This window comes from Ixodes scapularis, unplaced genomic scaffold, assembly GCF_016920785.2.
Source record: "Ixodes scapularis isolate PalLabHiFi unplaced genomic scaffold, ASM1692078v2 PGA_scaffold6__148_contigs__length_123643588, whole genome shotgun sequence".
Classification (NCBI taxonomy): Eukaryota; Metazoa; Arthropoda; class Arachnida; order Ixodida; family Ixodidae; genus Ixodes; species Ixodes scapularis.
The window spans coordinates 110,688,772-110,704,991 of NW_024609881.1; the positions used below are offsets into that span (position 1 = coordinate 110,688,772).

The 16,220-nt window shown below is 49.9% G+C and overlaps 1 protein-coding gene across 1 annotated transcript; it reads right to left on the minus strand.

The window, feature by feature from the left end:
- Positions 1-2,668: 2,668 nt before the first annotated feature.
- On the minus strand, positions 2,669-14,089 carry LOC8037273 (protein argonaute-2-like). The gene is made up of 3 exons (XM_042286049.1): positions 14,059-14,089; positions 3,581-6,144; positions 2,669-2,980 (listed from the first exon to the last, which is right to left on the minus strand). The coding sequence occupies exons 1-3, from the start codon at positions 14,087-14,089 to the stop codon at positions 2,669-2,671; spliced, it is 2,907 nt and encodes a 968-aa protein (XP_042141983.1).
- Positions 14,090-16,220: the final 2,131 nt, after the last annotated feature.

Consider the following 16,220-nt stretch of genomic DNA (forward strand, 5'->3'; position numbering starts at 1 on the left):
GCATCATCCGCTTCGGAGCATCTTCAATCTCTTCAGCCATCAGTAACCAAATAACCAAATAACCAAAAGGCCGCCATCAGTATGGCACATATGCCATTCCTCGGATGATGATAGTGATCAAAGTGGTTAGACAAAATTTCTGAGATGATATATATTAAGAAGACTAAAATAGATCCTTTCCGAAATTCAGTGTGACAACTTCATCACCTCAGTGTATGGCATTTGTGCCGAAACTAATGGCGTCCTTCTTGATGCTGATGAAGGAAGAAGATGCCACCAAGCGGAAGATGTACGAGGCCCGTACCACGGCCGCTTGATCCCCTGTACGCTTGAGACGTCAGTGCAACACGACGCATGAATTAGATACAACGACTGCGTAAGCATTTCTTTCAGAGTGCGATTCAATCAACATATTGGCACAAGTCTGGCGGTAACGCCATTGATGGCGGAAATTTAATCGAGGCACTCATGGGTAGCCGCTTTGTCCTCGTCAGTTCTTATGTTCATGTTGGTTTTTGTCAAGTACGCAGGGTGACCACAATACTGGGGACGCGGATTGAGTGGATTGGCGTGAGCCAAGAAACGACGCGCAGCTTTCAAGCTGCCATCTTGTTTATTATGTAAAAAGGGAGAAATACGAAAAAAAAAAAAAAGGAACGATTGCGCGACTTTATTGCTGGGGACGTGGCGCCATCTTGTGACGGTCCATTACAGTGTACCAACAGTTCCCACCATCTAAACGGAAACATATCAAGAAAGAATTATGAGGTGATCGAAGAACCAATTCCCATCTGCCATTGACATGCGAAACTGTCGGTGCCCAGTCCGATGAAATAGTTTCATGACCGCCATTAGTTTGTCAAAGGGGAAGCTGCTCTTTAAGCCAACGGATGGCACTGCATTATAAAACGGATCTGTCATGTTTTTTTGTCTATATTTTGCATGAGGTAATTTATCGAGGTTCAATGAATGTCCCCATTAGTAAAAAATCATTAGTGCACGCATTAGTTCTTCGACCACCTTTCTGCCGGCGAAATGCGGGGCACCCTGACCGGGGGGGGGGGAGTAAGGGGAGGACGGTATTTTCACGACTCAAAAAAAAGGTGTTACAGGAAATTCACCAACACGCACACCCCGAAATCCTGTGCTGTCCGAAAGCATTTTATACACCTGGAAATTGTGTGCGGCAATTAATCTAAAATAATTTTCACTAACAGTGATATCTTTTTGTTTAATTGTAATGGTAAATATTTTATTAGAAGTGTGTGAGTTAAAAACATAAAAATCCACTGCACCAGATTTCAATGCATCAAACGGAAATAAGAAACAGTAAATATTGTTCGGCTTATTGTTTTCTGTACATTCTTACTGTTATACCAACATGCTCCTACACAAAATTAGAACCTTATGTTGTTTTTTCGACCTTTGTGAGTTGCAGGCTTTTTGCCCTGTGTGGCCGCCTTCACTAAAACCAATATTTCCACAACAACCCTTTCGCATGATACAGTATGATTTGCAAATAATTGCAATAGTTTATTTTTTCAACTTTTGGCGAGCAATTTTCGCTCGCAATATTTTGCCATCAAGGGGAGAGGCACAACGGCGCATTTCGTTGTACCTTTCCCCTTCTCCCCGTCGTCTCCTGCAAGAACGACGGTCGCTTCCCGCAGTGCGTGGACAGAAAATGGCACACCATCAAGATTCAAACGTTTATCAGCGACCTCCGCGCTTCCCCGTGGCCCGTTGTTCGGTAGCGCCATAATTTGCGTAGTGAATGTTGCGACAATGCGAAATGCGGGACATTTGGAAGATTTTGGTATTTCTTGCGGGACGCGGGGCACGAGCACTCAATACGGGACAGTCCCGCGAGTCACGGGACGGGTGGTCACCCTGACGTATGTTGATCAAATCTCCTCCGCTAGAGCTTTTTTGAACCAGGCATATTGTGGGTTGGCCGGAGTGCACCGCAGCGTCTTTCTCAATACCCTTCCAACAAAATAAGAGAGCTTCATACAACAGCGGCGCAACAGCGGGTGTATTATTCGAAACAAGGGTCGAAAGGGGCGTATAGCCATGGGCGCCAGGGTACGTCCGGTTCTGCTTCCCGTTGCAGCTACCGAGTCACTCTCCCCAAGTTCTCGCACCGCTGCGATAACGGCGCTGCGATAGGCACGGCGCATGCGTAGACGCTTCGTTTCACGAGAATCTCCTTTTTGCGTGTGCGCAAACGTCCACATTTGGTGGGTGCAAATGCGGGATGGTTTGCCAACAGCGTGTTGGCTCATAAACCAAAACACTGTTCATAGACAAATCCACATTTGCCCCCACCGGGTGCGGGCACGGCGCTTGCGCAAAACCTAATTTGAGTGGAAAAAAGAAAACGCGTCTGCGCAAGTGCCATGATAGCAGCGCCACGGCATTATGGCAGTGTCCCGCGCAGGCATATGACATTGCTTTTACTGGCTTCACACTAGGGGCCATTGTTGTGACGTTTTTCTGCTAAGTGCGTGTACTCCCTGCAGCGTTCGTTTCGCACCACCGAGCCTGTTTCTCGGCAAGAACATGTTCCAATGACCACCAGCATGGTGCGACTACGTCACATGCGTGGTGCACTCTACAGCTACTCGTCTTTATTGGTAAGGTAAAGCATAGAGCCGGTTACCTGGGGTCACACAAAGTACATGGCGGTCTGCAGGGAGTCGAGCACCCTCACGGCGTCCACGTACTGGCTGGTGGGCACCATGTCTCCGCTGCCCCCCGACGAGTCGCTGCTCGAGCTGGACACGTCCACCTTGGAGATGACGTGGTTCTTGGCGCGATAGGCCGCCAGGTGAGCGTAGTACACGGGCGCCGGAATGCTCACGCTGCGCGCGCAGCGGGCATACGTGTGGCACAGGTAGTACGACAGCTTCTGCAGGTCATCCGCGGTGAAGTTCGAGTCGTCCCACACAACGTAATAGTGCGACGGCTTGCTGGTGCCCTGCGCCGGAAAGAGCGTACCTTTTTACCAGGGCGCGGTGGGCGGACCCCGGGGGTGCGTTGCCCCAAGTTTGCCACACGGTTCAATGAACTGACACGTAATCTGCTCATAATCTTTCAGCTGGAGTATCAATTCGTTTACTTTGTGGAAAGACGGCCCACTTGAAAATCATGGTCGGTCCTTATCTGTAAGAACGCCGGAGATCACAGCGTGTGGTGGTGTTTTCGTGACCGAATAATCACAAACACGGGCGCTCCGTCGTTCCCATCCGGTTGTCCCGCTAATGATTCGATGTAATAAACTATGGTTAAATAGCTAACTAATTTTATTAGCAAAATGGTTCCTCACATTTCATATCCTGCACTCAAAACGATGGATGGCAACCCTTGCGCAATGATCTATAACCTGCTGTCTCCTCCCTCATACCTCAATTTACAATCCAAAGCCGGGAGGTCTAAGTTACTGTTGGCCACCGGTGGCGAACAACTATGAAGCTGACATTTATTTCACAAATAGGTGACATATATGTTTCAAAACCATTGCTGCATCTACAACACGTTCAAGGGCCAGCGCTCAAATCACGAAGTGGCGCGTGCGTACCTGGATGCCGAAGTGGCTGCAAAGGAAGAAGTCGAAGTCGAGCGGGTGGGTGACCACGGAGTCCACGGTGGTGCCCGGGGGCACGTTGCGGCACTTGCCGACCCCTTCCCGGTCGCTGGAGGGCATGAAGCGCGTGTGGTGACGCTTTTGGACCACGATGAACGTGAGCGCCGGCTCGTACGTCTCGTTGGGCGACAGCTCCTGGCAGGCGAGCCGGATGGCGCTCACCTCGCGGTTCCGCACCTCCAGGAACTGGCCCTCGCTCACGCCGTCCCGGTAGAAGATGATGCGCTCGGGCTTGTGCTTGGTGGCACGGTAGAAGGCCTTCAGCATGTCCTTCATCATATCCTTCAAGTCCTTGATGATCTCCACGCGCGACATGGCCGCCGAGTCCTCCATCTGGATCCGGATGGACGCGTGGAACTTGGACGGGATCGAATCCAGGCTGCCCACGCAGGCCGCGATCGAGGGCCGCAGCTTGTCGCCCGGGGCAGGGTGCGTCACGTCGGCTCCGATAATGATGACGGGCTTCTGGAAGATGGCCGGCTTCTCCTGCGCCAGCAGGCTGTTGTTGGTGCCGCCCATCTTGGCGTTCAGCTTCTGGCACAGGTTGGTCACCAGCGCCGCATTGCACTTCTTGATCACGTTGTTGTCCATAATGCACTGCGTACGCAGTCCCAGGTCTGTTTCTGCCACCTGCTTGATCTCGGCGTAGTTGCTGTTCTTGGCGAGCACGATCACCATAATCTCCAGGTTGGTGTACTTCGCCATGAGCTCGGACAGGATAGCCCTGGTCGACTTACGGTTCGCATCCGCCACGGTCACGTCCAACGGCATTTCGATCCTCATTCCCAACTCCTGACCCACTCGAAGCAACAATTTAACGAAGTTGTCCAGGTCGTGCTTTTGGGGAAAGCGACTCAAGTTGAGGATGATCCAGCGTGTCATAGAAGCCGCCTTGTAGAAATGACGTCCTCGCAGTTCCCACGTTCCCTCGCGTGGCTTCGTCACCGCGTTGTTTTCAAACACCAGGGAAGGCGGATCGAGCACACGTCCCCTGAGCTGCGTCGGGTCAGTGCTGATCTTGATGCCAAACTCTCGCAGGTAAGGTTCGTTGCTGCTCACCAGATCCCGAACAGACTGACGGATCTCGTTGAACCTTTTCGCCGGAGGCTGCGCAGTGCGCTTAATCATCTCTGAAATTTGGTTTTCATCCAGCTTCTTTCTGCAGTGCTGGCCTTCAATGATCTCGCAGACCTCGAGTGGCAAGTAGACCGGGTGCGTCGAGCTGCCACTCTGCACGCAGGGCAGGTTCGGGTACGACAGGCGGCCGTACTTGCTTTGGAAGTAGTCAGCCACGCTGTTGCGCGAGCCGTCATCCATTGTGAAGTAGAGCTTCTTGGCAGACTCCTTGGTAATGCGCACCACCTTGTACCTGCGGGGGTACGGCAGGTGCGTCACTTTGATGCGAAGGCCCTTCAGCTCTTTGTTCAGGCGCACGCTCTGAAAGTCTCGCAGGTCCCTGAAGTCCGCAGGGGTCATCTCTCGGCGCCCCTCGCTGAAGATGCGGCACATAAAGGTCATGACCGGGATGGGCTCGTAGAAGGCGGTTGCTGACATGTCTATGTTGAGCATGGGCTTCCACTGGGCGGGCCGTACGCTGGTGTAATAGCCAAACCAGACCTCCCTTCCACCTCCCAGCGTGTTGTTCTCTTGAGGAGGGGGAGGCTTAAAGAAGGACCTGCCGACAGGAGTTAACTTGATGGACGGCCCGTGCCTCAGCACAATGTCCACTGCCTGGAGCACCTCTTGCGGAACAGTGTTCACGCGATTGTCGAAGACGGCGTGCAGCGCGTCTAGGTTCACGGTGGCGGCGTACTGGATCTTGACGATAAACTTCTGGATGCGCTGGTCTTCTTCGAAGTCGACCGTGAAGGTGCGCTCCCTAAACTTGAGTTCGCGCCTCGTGTACAGATTCTTTCTGCCATCGAAGGCGGGAATGCAGTTGCTCAGGTCCCCGCGGTACTTCTTCACCAGAAGTTCGATGATCATGCGGTTGATCTTGGTGCTGATACAGCGGTACTTGCGCTTGTCGGGCACCTTGGCCTCCTTTCGTCCCTCGGAGAAGATCTCGACGTCGTAGTGGTAGACGTTCCCGCTGGGGATCTCGATGCTAAAGTGGTTTGCAGTCAAGTGGATCGGTCTGCCCAGCTTCCCGTGGGCGGGTCGACGTGGGAAATGCGACGGAAGGGTGCGCTCCAGTTCCTGTATCTTGAGCTCGTCCGTGTGCGTCTTGACGGGGGTCGCCACGCCATTGGTGCGCGGCGATTCGACGCGGGGCGGCGAACCGTTGGCCACGTTCTGGTTGGGCGCCAGGCAACGCGGCCCGGTGGAGGCCCCGCTGACGGCGGCAGTGACGCTACCATTGGCCGACACCGAGCGGAGTTGCTGGACGGTCACACGCTGCTGGATGGCCTGGGCAAAGGAGCCCTGGGACGGAGCCGTGTACGGAACCTGCAGAGCCGACGGCCCCACCTGGCTCTGCGGACCGCTTCCTGGACCCCCTGCAAAAAGGCGTACTTGTACAGTGACTTGTCTACGTATAGAGGCATATAGTGTAGTACATGAACTGTCCAAGCAGAAAGATCGACTGCCAGGGAATAATCAGCCGTAAATTGGCAAACCGAGAAATACGCGGAGAGCTGGTGGGAATGCTTAAAGCCTCATATTTCGCAGACTATACTCCGCTCCAGTCTAGGTACGAAAGCAGCCGATGCTATTGTCCGATGGAGCCAATCAAGCAGCGTCAAAAGTGCTTCGTCACGGTCACCGTGGCGATGCACTTTTGGCGGTGCTTGGAGACATCCAGAGCAAAGACATACAGGGCAAGAGGGAGTTGTGACGGCACCTCTTCCACGGCCGCGAGCTCGGACCACCGGAACGCTCTCCATTGGGGGCAAGGAAGGCTTTGCCAGGGCCGTAAAGAGGTGTTGGCGGCCGGCCGGAAGGACCCGGCGCACGGCCACCAGCGAAGGCGATGGTTCCAGGCCGGGAGTCGAGCTGCCGCTGCTGCTGCGACTGGTTCCGCTGATCCTCCGTCGGTCAATGGGTGGCCGAGAACGCCGCGAGACGCGCGGGAGATCGCGAGGACCCTCCCACGCCACGCTTTCTCGTCTTCTTCAATCAGGCGAAGAAGAAGAAAATACTTGACAATTGCCCCCGATCGATTTAATAAAACATTACTTCCTTGGGACAGAGAGGACCGCTTGGTTGAGTAAGAAGATTGTAGTCCTTCCTTGGGACACAGCAAGAACCGCTCGGCGTGTATTGTCGCATGGAAGCACCAGACTCGACTATCACATGGTGCTGCTGTTAAGAGCGGAGTATACGCTGCCTTCTTACCGCCGAATTCAGAAACCTCACTCAAACTACACTCAAACTGAAGGGCCCCTCCACTTCCTCGAGGAAGGCGTGAGGGCCGGCGCTGGCCAATCGCGAGGACGGATCCGTCGTCGCGATTGGCCAGCGCCGGCCCTCGCGCCTTCCTCGAGGAAGTGGAGGGGCCCTTAAGTTTGAGTGTAGCTTGAGCGAGGTTTCTGAATTCGGCGGTTAAGGCCGGTTCAGACACTTGCGTTTGAGTGCGTTGCGTCGAGAACCGAAAGCGAGTCACCGGCACATTTGTGCTTCGTATGAAGCGTGGACTCCAATTCAATGAATCACCTTGGCACGCGATATAAGTAGGGTGTGCACTTTCCGGTGTTTATTTGTGAGAAAAATCGGCGGATGTTTTTCGGTGTTTATTTATTTTCAAAACACCGGTGTATTTCGGTGGAACGTCTCACGACGAGGCTAAAATCGGTGAATATCGGTGAAAAAAAGCGATTGATCACAGGGAGAGAGTTCCAATTTTATTCGCATAGTTCATACACTTCTTCTCTAGGAAGCAACTATTTCTCACACTTGCTTATTATAGTAGATGCAAGCGTACTTTCATGCTTGCACCTACACGCAACGAACGTGCTGCCGTCATGGCAGCACGTTCCTTGCGGCTCGCAACCTGCAATTATGAAAACGCACTCTCCTGTACGACACGGACGTTGGCAGTGTCTTCCAGGAACCACAGCAACCTCTGAATACATGGCTTGCACCGACATCACTTGGCCAGACACAATGAGGAAAAGGCACGTGAGAGCCTATTCTCCACTGTGTTAATTTTTCCACAAAAGGGGGGCAATGGGAGACACAATAGGGGAAAGGCGTATGAGAGCTTAGCTTCCACTGCGTTCACTAGACGCTTTTGACTCCCAGAGAGGAGGGCGGACTGACGCCACCTGCAAACCATGCATAAACACTGGAAAAATGCAGGATCCGCGAGATAACACGTTTGACGAACCTCTACGGGGAAAGGGTTTCGCTAGGTCGGAAACTAGCAACGACCGGTGTTTTTCGGTTTTAACCAGGGCGAAAATATCCAACCACCGGTGTTTTTCGGTTTTAACCGGTTTTATATTTTCGTCACCGACGGATGTTTATCGGTGTTTTTCGGTTAAAACCGGAAAGTGCACACCCTAGATATAAGTAGCAGGGATGTCCTGGTTTTTCGCTGCCACAACGCAGTCAAACGCAGTCAAACGCTAGTGTCTGAACCAGGCTTTACCCTTTTTGAAGCACAGCGAAGGCTACTGTGGTGAATTTAAAGGGTCAATAAAACAATATATGTTTATTCAGGGAGTTTTACAGGAACGACTCGTGTGGCACGTCCTTCTGACCGGCACCACTCATGGACACAAAGGGTGGCGTCAGGCTCTCCTGCGCGTCATCCGCGGCCTTCACAGTGGCCGACGTCAGTTTTATGCACTTCCAGTAACGCATGAGAGATAGGAGCCAGAAACCTGATTTCCCTTGTGTAATTCCGAAGGTAAAGGTAGTGCCACTAAATAAGCTACGCTAAATAAGCGCAGCTTATTTAGTGGCTCTAGGTAAAGGCTGACTATACCTTGTTTTCTTTCTCTCCTTCAAGAAGCTTACCGTATATATTGTGATATGTAAAAGTAATTGTGTTAACGAAATAAGAGTGAGTGCAGGTTAGCCAGTGATAATGAATCGTAATGCAACACCTAGATACTGTGGTGCGGATGTATTTATGAATGTTTAGATTGCCGGATGTTAGTCTAGCCTCAGAGGGAAATTTGTCTCTCAGCCCTAGATGATAAATCTAGTCAGTGCAAGTACACCCTTTCGGTATCTGCCCGGATTCTTATGGTTCCGGGCGCGTCCCGACGGAATGTGGATTGGAGACGAGCATTGCGTCACCGGTCAGATTGCGCGCGTTGACAATCAACAGCTTCGCTCGATTTACCTTCACCTTACACTTCACAGAGCGCAAGAACAGACACACTTCAAACGTTCACTCACACACTTCAGACAAAATCACACACTTGTGCGCTGCGAAGTGTAAGCATGAACCACCAACTCGTTCAAGCTGAAGTATTTAGTCGCACATCCTGCATTGTGTAGAAAAGTGTAGGGTGGTGCACTTCCGGTCGTCTCTCACTCAATACACATACACCGGAAGTACACTGCCCTACACTTTTCTGCACCGGTACAGGAGGGGCAGAAAAGTGCTTTGATGCTTTGCCGACAACAGCCCCACTCTAGCCGTGTATGTTCTGATTTCCTGCGGCGTCACTGGACGGCAGCAGTCACGTGAGACGTATGCCGTCACTATCATTATCACTTTTTGTTTTAATCGATGCCGTGAGCATTGAATCCCGCCAGCTTCTGCTGCAACGCTCCGGGTCGCTTCTGGAATCGCGTTTAGGGCCCGTTCACACTCTTGCGAGTTGTAAGAGTTGTAAGAGAAACCTCTTACAACGAGAGGACACACTGGTGCCATCTATTGGGTATCAGTGTAAACTTGGCGGTCCGGCATAATTTCTATTTCTCTCGCGCATTATCCTTTCTTTCTTGGCTAGAAAAATTTTGTCAACGTTGTAAACGAGCCTTTCTTATAGGTATTACGCACGTTTGACCTCAGAAATCCCGCAAAACCTTCGCTCTTGTGAAATGCAGTTCCAGGGTCACCGCATAAATGGCACCAGAATGCCGGTGTGTTCGCTCGTCCTAAGAAATTTTAAGAGGTTTCAACAGGTCTCGTCTCTCTCGGTCGTACTCGGTTGCAAGAATGTGAACGCGCCTTTAGCGTTTCGTATTTCGGGACTCCCATATGCCTGCTTGCTGTGCCTTCGGGTGCCGAAGCAGGGCAGAGAATGGCGAAAGACTCTTCCCCTCCCGGTCAGCAAGAACGCTAATGTGAAGTGGAGGATTGTTTGGCTTGCCGTTATAAAACGAAGCAATTACAAGTCCACTGCAGGAAGCAAGAGTTTCACTGGTTTTCTCTGATCAGGCTGTTTCGACTGAGTTTGGTTCGGCACGAACGATGCTTGGAAGAACGTCTGCTTCTGTATAAGAATTATACGGCAGTTCTTTTTATTTAAATTGGTTCGCATAGTACAAAGCGTAAAAAAAAAAAATGTAAGGAGTAGTTTTACATGTAAAATTCGAAGCACGAATGTCCGAGTGACTCATAATGCAATTTAACCAAACACTGTATTGTGTGAATGGGTACTCAGGCAATTGTCATTTGAGTTTTTTTCTTAATTATAACATTGCTGTTTTATTGTTTTGTGGTACAAAAATATGAATGAAGTCTTGACAGCACGGTCTTAGGTGACCTGATGCCCCTAATGAATGAGATGCATCTTGCTGCTCAGGTTGAATGAATGATGACACGAACATTCTTGGGTTGTTCGGTTTAGAGGGTCCTTGATTTCCTATCAAGCCATTATCGTAACTCACCGTCAGTTTCATTTGTCTGCATTAACTATTTACGGAGATTGCGCCGACGGGCAACTGCATTGAGAATCGTCACGGGGAAATCATAGCTGAACACGCTGCAAGCTTCAACTGTCAGGGAAAGCAATAGTCAAGCTATCACACGGGCATGATACAATGTTTCTATCTATCCTGTTCCTGTCAAGTCCTGAACAGCTTGTATGCAGTTGTAAATATACCGATGAAATGCTTCTGCATTGATATGACACTCTTTTGAATGCTCAAAAAAATGCCATTGGCTTAATCTTAGGACAGAAATGAGCGATTAATGTTTAAGCGATAAAGTTCACCACTGCGAGCATGGCACAGACAATCCTTGTCGAGTAAATTATTGGTATTTCTGGATATTTATACAATGATAGGTGACTCATCTCAAAATGAGACATTTTACCGGTGAGGTACGACTACTAACCTGGGGGTCTTTAACGTGAACCACGGACTAATGATTACTTGAGTGCAGCTAGACTGCATTGTATACGATGTTGCAAATGATTTAAAGCGGCTATCCACAGCGCCACACACATACCAGAAAGACCTTTTGACATCGCCATCAACGCGACATGCTTACACTTATTGCAAGGATCTAACATGGCGACACGGATATGGATGAATTTTAGCGCCACGGCGTGGAGCTTGGGAGTTTCGGTACTCTGGAAACCTATTCAGGGACCCTTGGTTCGCCCTCATGACCAATATTGCACACGCACTGACCATGCCGGCGAGACCTAAAGCCCCTTTATGTTTCAAAAGTAGCGCAAAGTGCGTCGATGCACGAGGCGCGTGCAACGTGCAGCCCTTGGGAAGATCATGACGGCACAGCACAGCACTGAGATAGATTTCAGACGTCATGTTCTTCCCAGAAGTGGCGCGCGGCACGTGCCTCGAGCATTTCTACAACAATGAATGGCGCCACTTTTCCCAGGATAGAGGGGCTTTAGGCCAGACCAAGAGCGCGGCTAACGTGTCTCTGCGATCAACACCGGCAGCACGAGCCGGTGAAAGAACCCAACCTTTTTCATGCAGTGCGATTCTGTGTGCTTGTAATTTTCGAGTACACCGTCGCTCATGCGGCAAACAAAAAAAAAAAAATATATATATATATATATATATATTAACAGGGTGTTAAAAGAATTTACGAGGTTTTTTTGTTTTTTTTTCATTACAAAAATAAAATACGTTTTACCGAACGTTTATGTTCCACCCAAATGCAGCGCTAGAGACTCGAACCAGATGCCAAATTTATGATAACGAAAGAGGGACATTGGAAATTTGAAACCCAACAGACAACAGACAAGCCTGTGTTGTCTGTTTGTCTTCAATGTCCCTCTTTCTTCATCATCAATCAGAAACCAACACGCTCAACCATCTACATATGCCAAAGTTTCGGCAGTAATCGTCATCGTATTCAAAAGTTATGATTTTTTTTTTTTAAATTCATCAGGTCTAGAAGAGGAGGTGTAACAATCACTATCACTCCGTCCAGAGAAAGAAAATGGCAAGGATGTTCAGCACGCAGCGTTATTATCGATATGCCCGCAGCAGCGCCACAACGGCACTCCGTCGCACTATGAACACTAAAGAAGGAGAAAATGTCTTCACCGTTGATCATAATGGTGAAGCGCCGCGCGGCACTTCACTACGTCGGCGCCTATAACGACCGTAACAACCAAAACACCGCAACAACCGTGACTCATGAATTGCTTCTTAGCGAAGCTACCCCTTGCGCATCGCTTGCCATACTGCTTACGTCGAACACGTGTCCCGGGGACTTTGTCGTTACGGTCGTTTAGGTTGCATGCGAACGCAACCAACGCAGATGTGTGAACCAGCCTTTAGAGTGAAGCGGAGTATTGACAATGAATTGCAATAGACTAGGCAGTTGGGCGAGTTGGTAGTTATTGAACATAGTTACAGTTGCGTACACAGGGACAAGGACAGAGAAGAGGAACACGTAGACGACAGACAAGCGCACACTCACAACTCATGTATTAACGAAAGAAAAGAAAGTGGTACAGAACGCGGAATCCGCTCGAGCGTTGGCCACACAGGCCAACGCTCGAGCGGATTCCGCCATTACGTACCACTTTCTTTTCTTCTTTCGTTAATACATGAGTAGTGAGTGTGCGCTTGTCTGTCGTCTACGTGTTCCTCTTCTCTGTCCTTGTCCCTGTGTACGCAACTGTAACTATGTTCAATGAATTTCAAGCTTAGCGCCCCGACTGGTGCGCCCCATGGGCGCTAGCACGCTAAGCGTGCGCGTGAACGTCAATGGCATGCACTTATTCGCACGTGCAGAGTATAGACGATTTCGAGCAAGGTCACTGGCCGCCGCAATGTCTCTGCTCGTGCGGACAAGCCCGTGCAATTTTACGCTTGCCACATCTCTGTTCACGCGCGAGGTGCAGATGGTTGCATTTAGAGCCACTAAATAAGCTGCGCTTAGAGTATCGGCACTCCGTTCCCCGACATTGTTGTGGGCGCCGCCATTTTGGCTCGTATGCAGAACAGACGCAACGGCCGATCGTCATGATTCAAAAGTGCGACTTCCTCAGCATTAGATTCGGTGTTAGGAAGGTAATGTAATATCGCTTTGCTCTGTCGCGAACGGTTTAAACATTTGTGGAGGGCGGAAAAGCATTTCCTGTGATTTCAGATAAAGCTTCAGATAACTGGCAACCATGATTTTAAGCCACAATATGGCCAAGTGTCGTTACTCTGAAGCGTAGCTTATTTAGTGGCACTAGTTGCATTCATGGGGCACCAGTCGGGACGCCATGCCTGCCTTCACGCGTGCAAGAACGCGCAGCGTGGTAGCTTTGAAAAGCCTGCAATTGCACGGGCGTGCCCGCACGAGTAGAATCACGGCGTCGGATAGTCGCCCTGCTCGCATCTGTTCACGCGCGGTGAATGTGTCCGAAAGAACTAAAAACAGTTTAAATAAACAAAAGAAAAATGCAGCTCGCGCTGTCCTATCAAGACGATTAGAATGCTTTTTTTTTGTATTGTATTTTTTTTCTTCTTCAAAATGTTTATCCACCAATAAAATTCTGCCAGCACAGCGTCCGCGAGCAACGTCAAAAAACACAATGCCGCGCCATTGAAACGCGCTCGTGAAATGTTCGATTTTGCTTGCCAGAGGAGCTACCGAAACTTGAGAGCTACAGCCCTATTGACCAATGACGCGAAACGAGATGTAAAAGCGTCTGTCTTCTTAAGTGACCGCAATCGCAGAAGACCTAATATCTCAAAATTCCTGTCCCAAAGAGGCAGAGTCAAAGTCGTTCTCTTGCCAGCATAAAATAATGCTACGACACCGAACGCCCTATCGAAGAACACTGCTACGCGAGTGTTTATGCGTGATTAGTAGAACCTGGGTCCATCTGGGTAGAACCTTCCAAACGATGTACCTGTTGGCCGACATCACTTCAAAGAAGACCATGCCTGCCTCCGCGCGTTACCAGAAACCCCCCTCACCGTGTTTAAAGCACGAAGATTCCAAGAGGAACTCTTCGAGAAGCAACACACGACCATCGACAAAGACGCGAAAGAGACGTGCGCCAAGAAGAAGTGGGTTCAATACTCACGCCTGACTCGAATCATGGCTACTTTGGACATGTTGCACGGGCCGTCAGACACTTGGGCGTTCTCCGTCGAATGTGCAGTGGGCGTTCGGGCTTCGTTCTCTTCTGGGGCGCGTGCTGGGAACGAACGCGTTCCACGAAGCCACCTGGACGCAGGAGCGCGCCGCGTGGCTCAACGGATCGAGCGTTGAAGTTCAGGAAGCGCTCGTGCTCTATCTTCACTTTATGCGATGGACTGCGGAAGACGCTAAGGGTTCTAGAAGCCACTCCAATACCCTGTCATTATGACGTGACCTTCGGGAGCGCCGTATAGTGATGCGCGGGGCGCGTAGTCACGTGGTAGATCCGCAGCGCTGGATTGGCGGGGATGACTGTGTACCTTTCGCTGCGGTTCATAAGGTGAAACGGGCTTGGGCACACCGGGAATCTCGGAGGCCGCATGGCTCGAGAAGCGGAGATCTGCTTCACACTGGGGACGGGGCCATGGTGGCGGTTAAACGTTTTTATTGATGAAAGGGTACCAAAGCCTCTTGATAAATATAATCTAGCCTTGATGGGGATACGGAATAGGGTGATTAGTGTAGGGGAGTGGGGGTGGGTTAAATGAATTGAGAAAAGCCCGCCGAGCGTAGCCCAACAGATAGTAAAATATCTTTTTTTTTTTTTCCTATTAAGGTTGTCACTGGCCGGTCTTGTCGTCCATTTTCTGTAGTTTGTGGGTCTGGCTTCTGCGGGTATATAGTTCGTGCATGGCATGTTGTCTTTGCTTGCTGATGCCCAGACAGTCCCATATAAGGTGCTGGCAGATAGCAGGTACACTGCTAAGTTCCACAAAGCGGATCTGGGCCAGGATCGTTCGGTAAAGTGGGCTTATAAAATCAAGCACGCATACTGGGGTCAGTGCTGTGGATGTCTAGAGCCTTCGGATGCATATCCTCTCCCGCCTGGTCCATGGGCAGCAGGGATGCCAGTCGTTGTTTCCTGGCGATCCGCTTCATCGCTTTCTGTTCCTCTAAGTCCGGTACCACGGATTTCTATTTCCAAAGAGGAGGCGAGTCCTTATGAGGGTACTCCATCTTGCAGTCTATCCCTCGCTGTCTCGTTCGTCTCTTCGTTTCTTGGAATTCCTATGTGCCCCGGAATCCATGACAGTTCGAGCCGTCGTCCTTCAAGACGTAGTGCTTTTGCTAAATTCTTGAATTTTCGTGTAAGAGAGAAGGTATGTTTATTTACAGGAAAGCAAAGAGGTCAACCTGTTTGTGAGGGCTGGTTTGCAGATTTGCGTGTAGAGCAAGAGAGATAGTGAGACAGCAGACAGAATAGAGAAGTAAAGAAAGAGTGAGTTCAGATATACACACGAATCCGCCCCTCCCCTACACACATTACACACAATTTTGTAATATTATTCTTGCTGCCTAGGCATTCTTTAACCGCTTCCTTCGAGTTCGTGAATACGTACAAGTGTTTGTTGGCGCATTTTACATGACCTTCAGTTGCTAATTGAATGGCGAGCAGTTCTGCTTTTTTTTTTTTTTGTGCTGGGTGTCATTGATGCGAGCTTATTCTCTTTCAGAGTGCAGCTCTTAGGCGCCCGTTTCCAGCTTGAGCGGCGTCGGCGTCGCCGTCGGCGTAACCGCGCGGTACATTAGGGGACGTTTCCCATAATGACGTCACACGTGACGTCACGAATATCATCAGTGATGTCACTCGTGACGTCACCGCGCGTTGCATTGTGGGTAAATTTCCCTGCTACATTTCGCGAAAAAATTTCCCCGCTAGACATAGCGGAAAAAATTCCCCGCTAAACTTAGCAGAAAATATTTCCCTCCAAATTTAGCGAAAAAAAAATCCCCGCTAAATTTAGCGGAAAACTTCCCCGCTAATTTTAGTAGAAAACTTTTCCTGCTATGTTTAGCGGAAAAATTTCCCCGCTAAATTTAGCGGAAAAATGTTCCCGCTAAAGTGAGTGAAAAATTCCCCGCTAAATTTAGCGAAAAAATTTTCCCGATAAGTTTAGCGGAAAAATTCTTCTGCTAAATTTAGCGGGAAAAATTCCCCGCTAAATTTAGCAGAAAAATTCCCCTCTAAATTTAGCGGAAAAAATTCCCGCTAAGTTTAGCGGAAAAAATTCCCCGGGAAATTTAGCGAAAAATTTTCCGCTAAAT

Excerpts from the sequence above, each read along its gene's own strand:
- LOC8037273 (XM_042286049.1), bottom strand. The coding sequence starts at position 14,089 with ATGTCCAAAGTAGCCATGATTCGAGTCAGGC. Across the intron at positions 6,145-14,058 it reads AGCCATGATTCGAGTCAGGC|GGGGTCCAGGAAGCGGTCCG; the intron begins GTGAGTATTGAA and ends GCCTTTTTGCAG. Across the intron at positions 2,981-3,580 it reads GCAGCCACTTCGGCATCCAG|GGCACCAGCAAGCCGTCGCA; the intron begins GTACGCACGCGC and ends TTTCCGGCGCAG.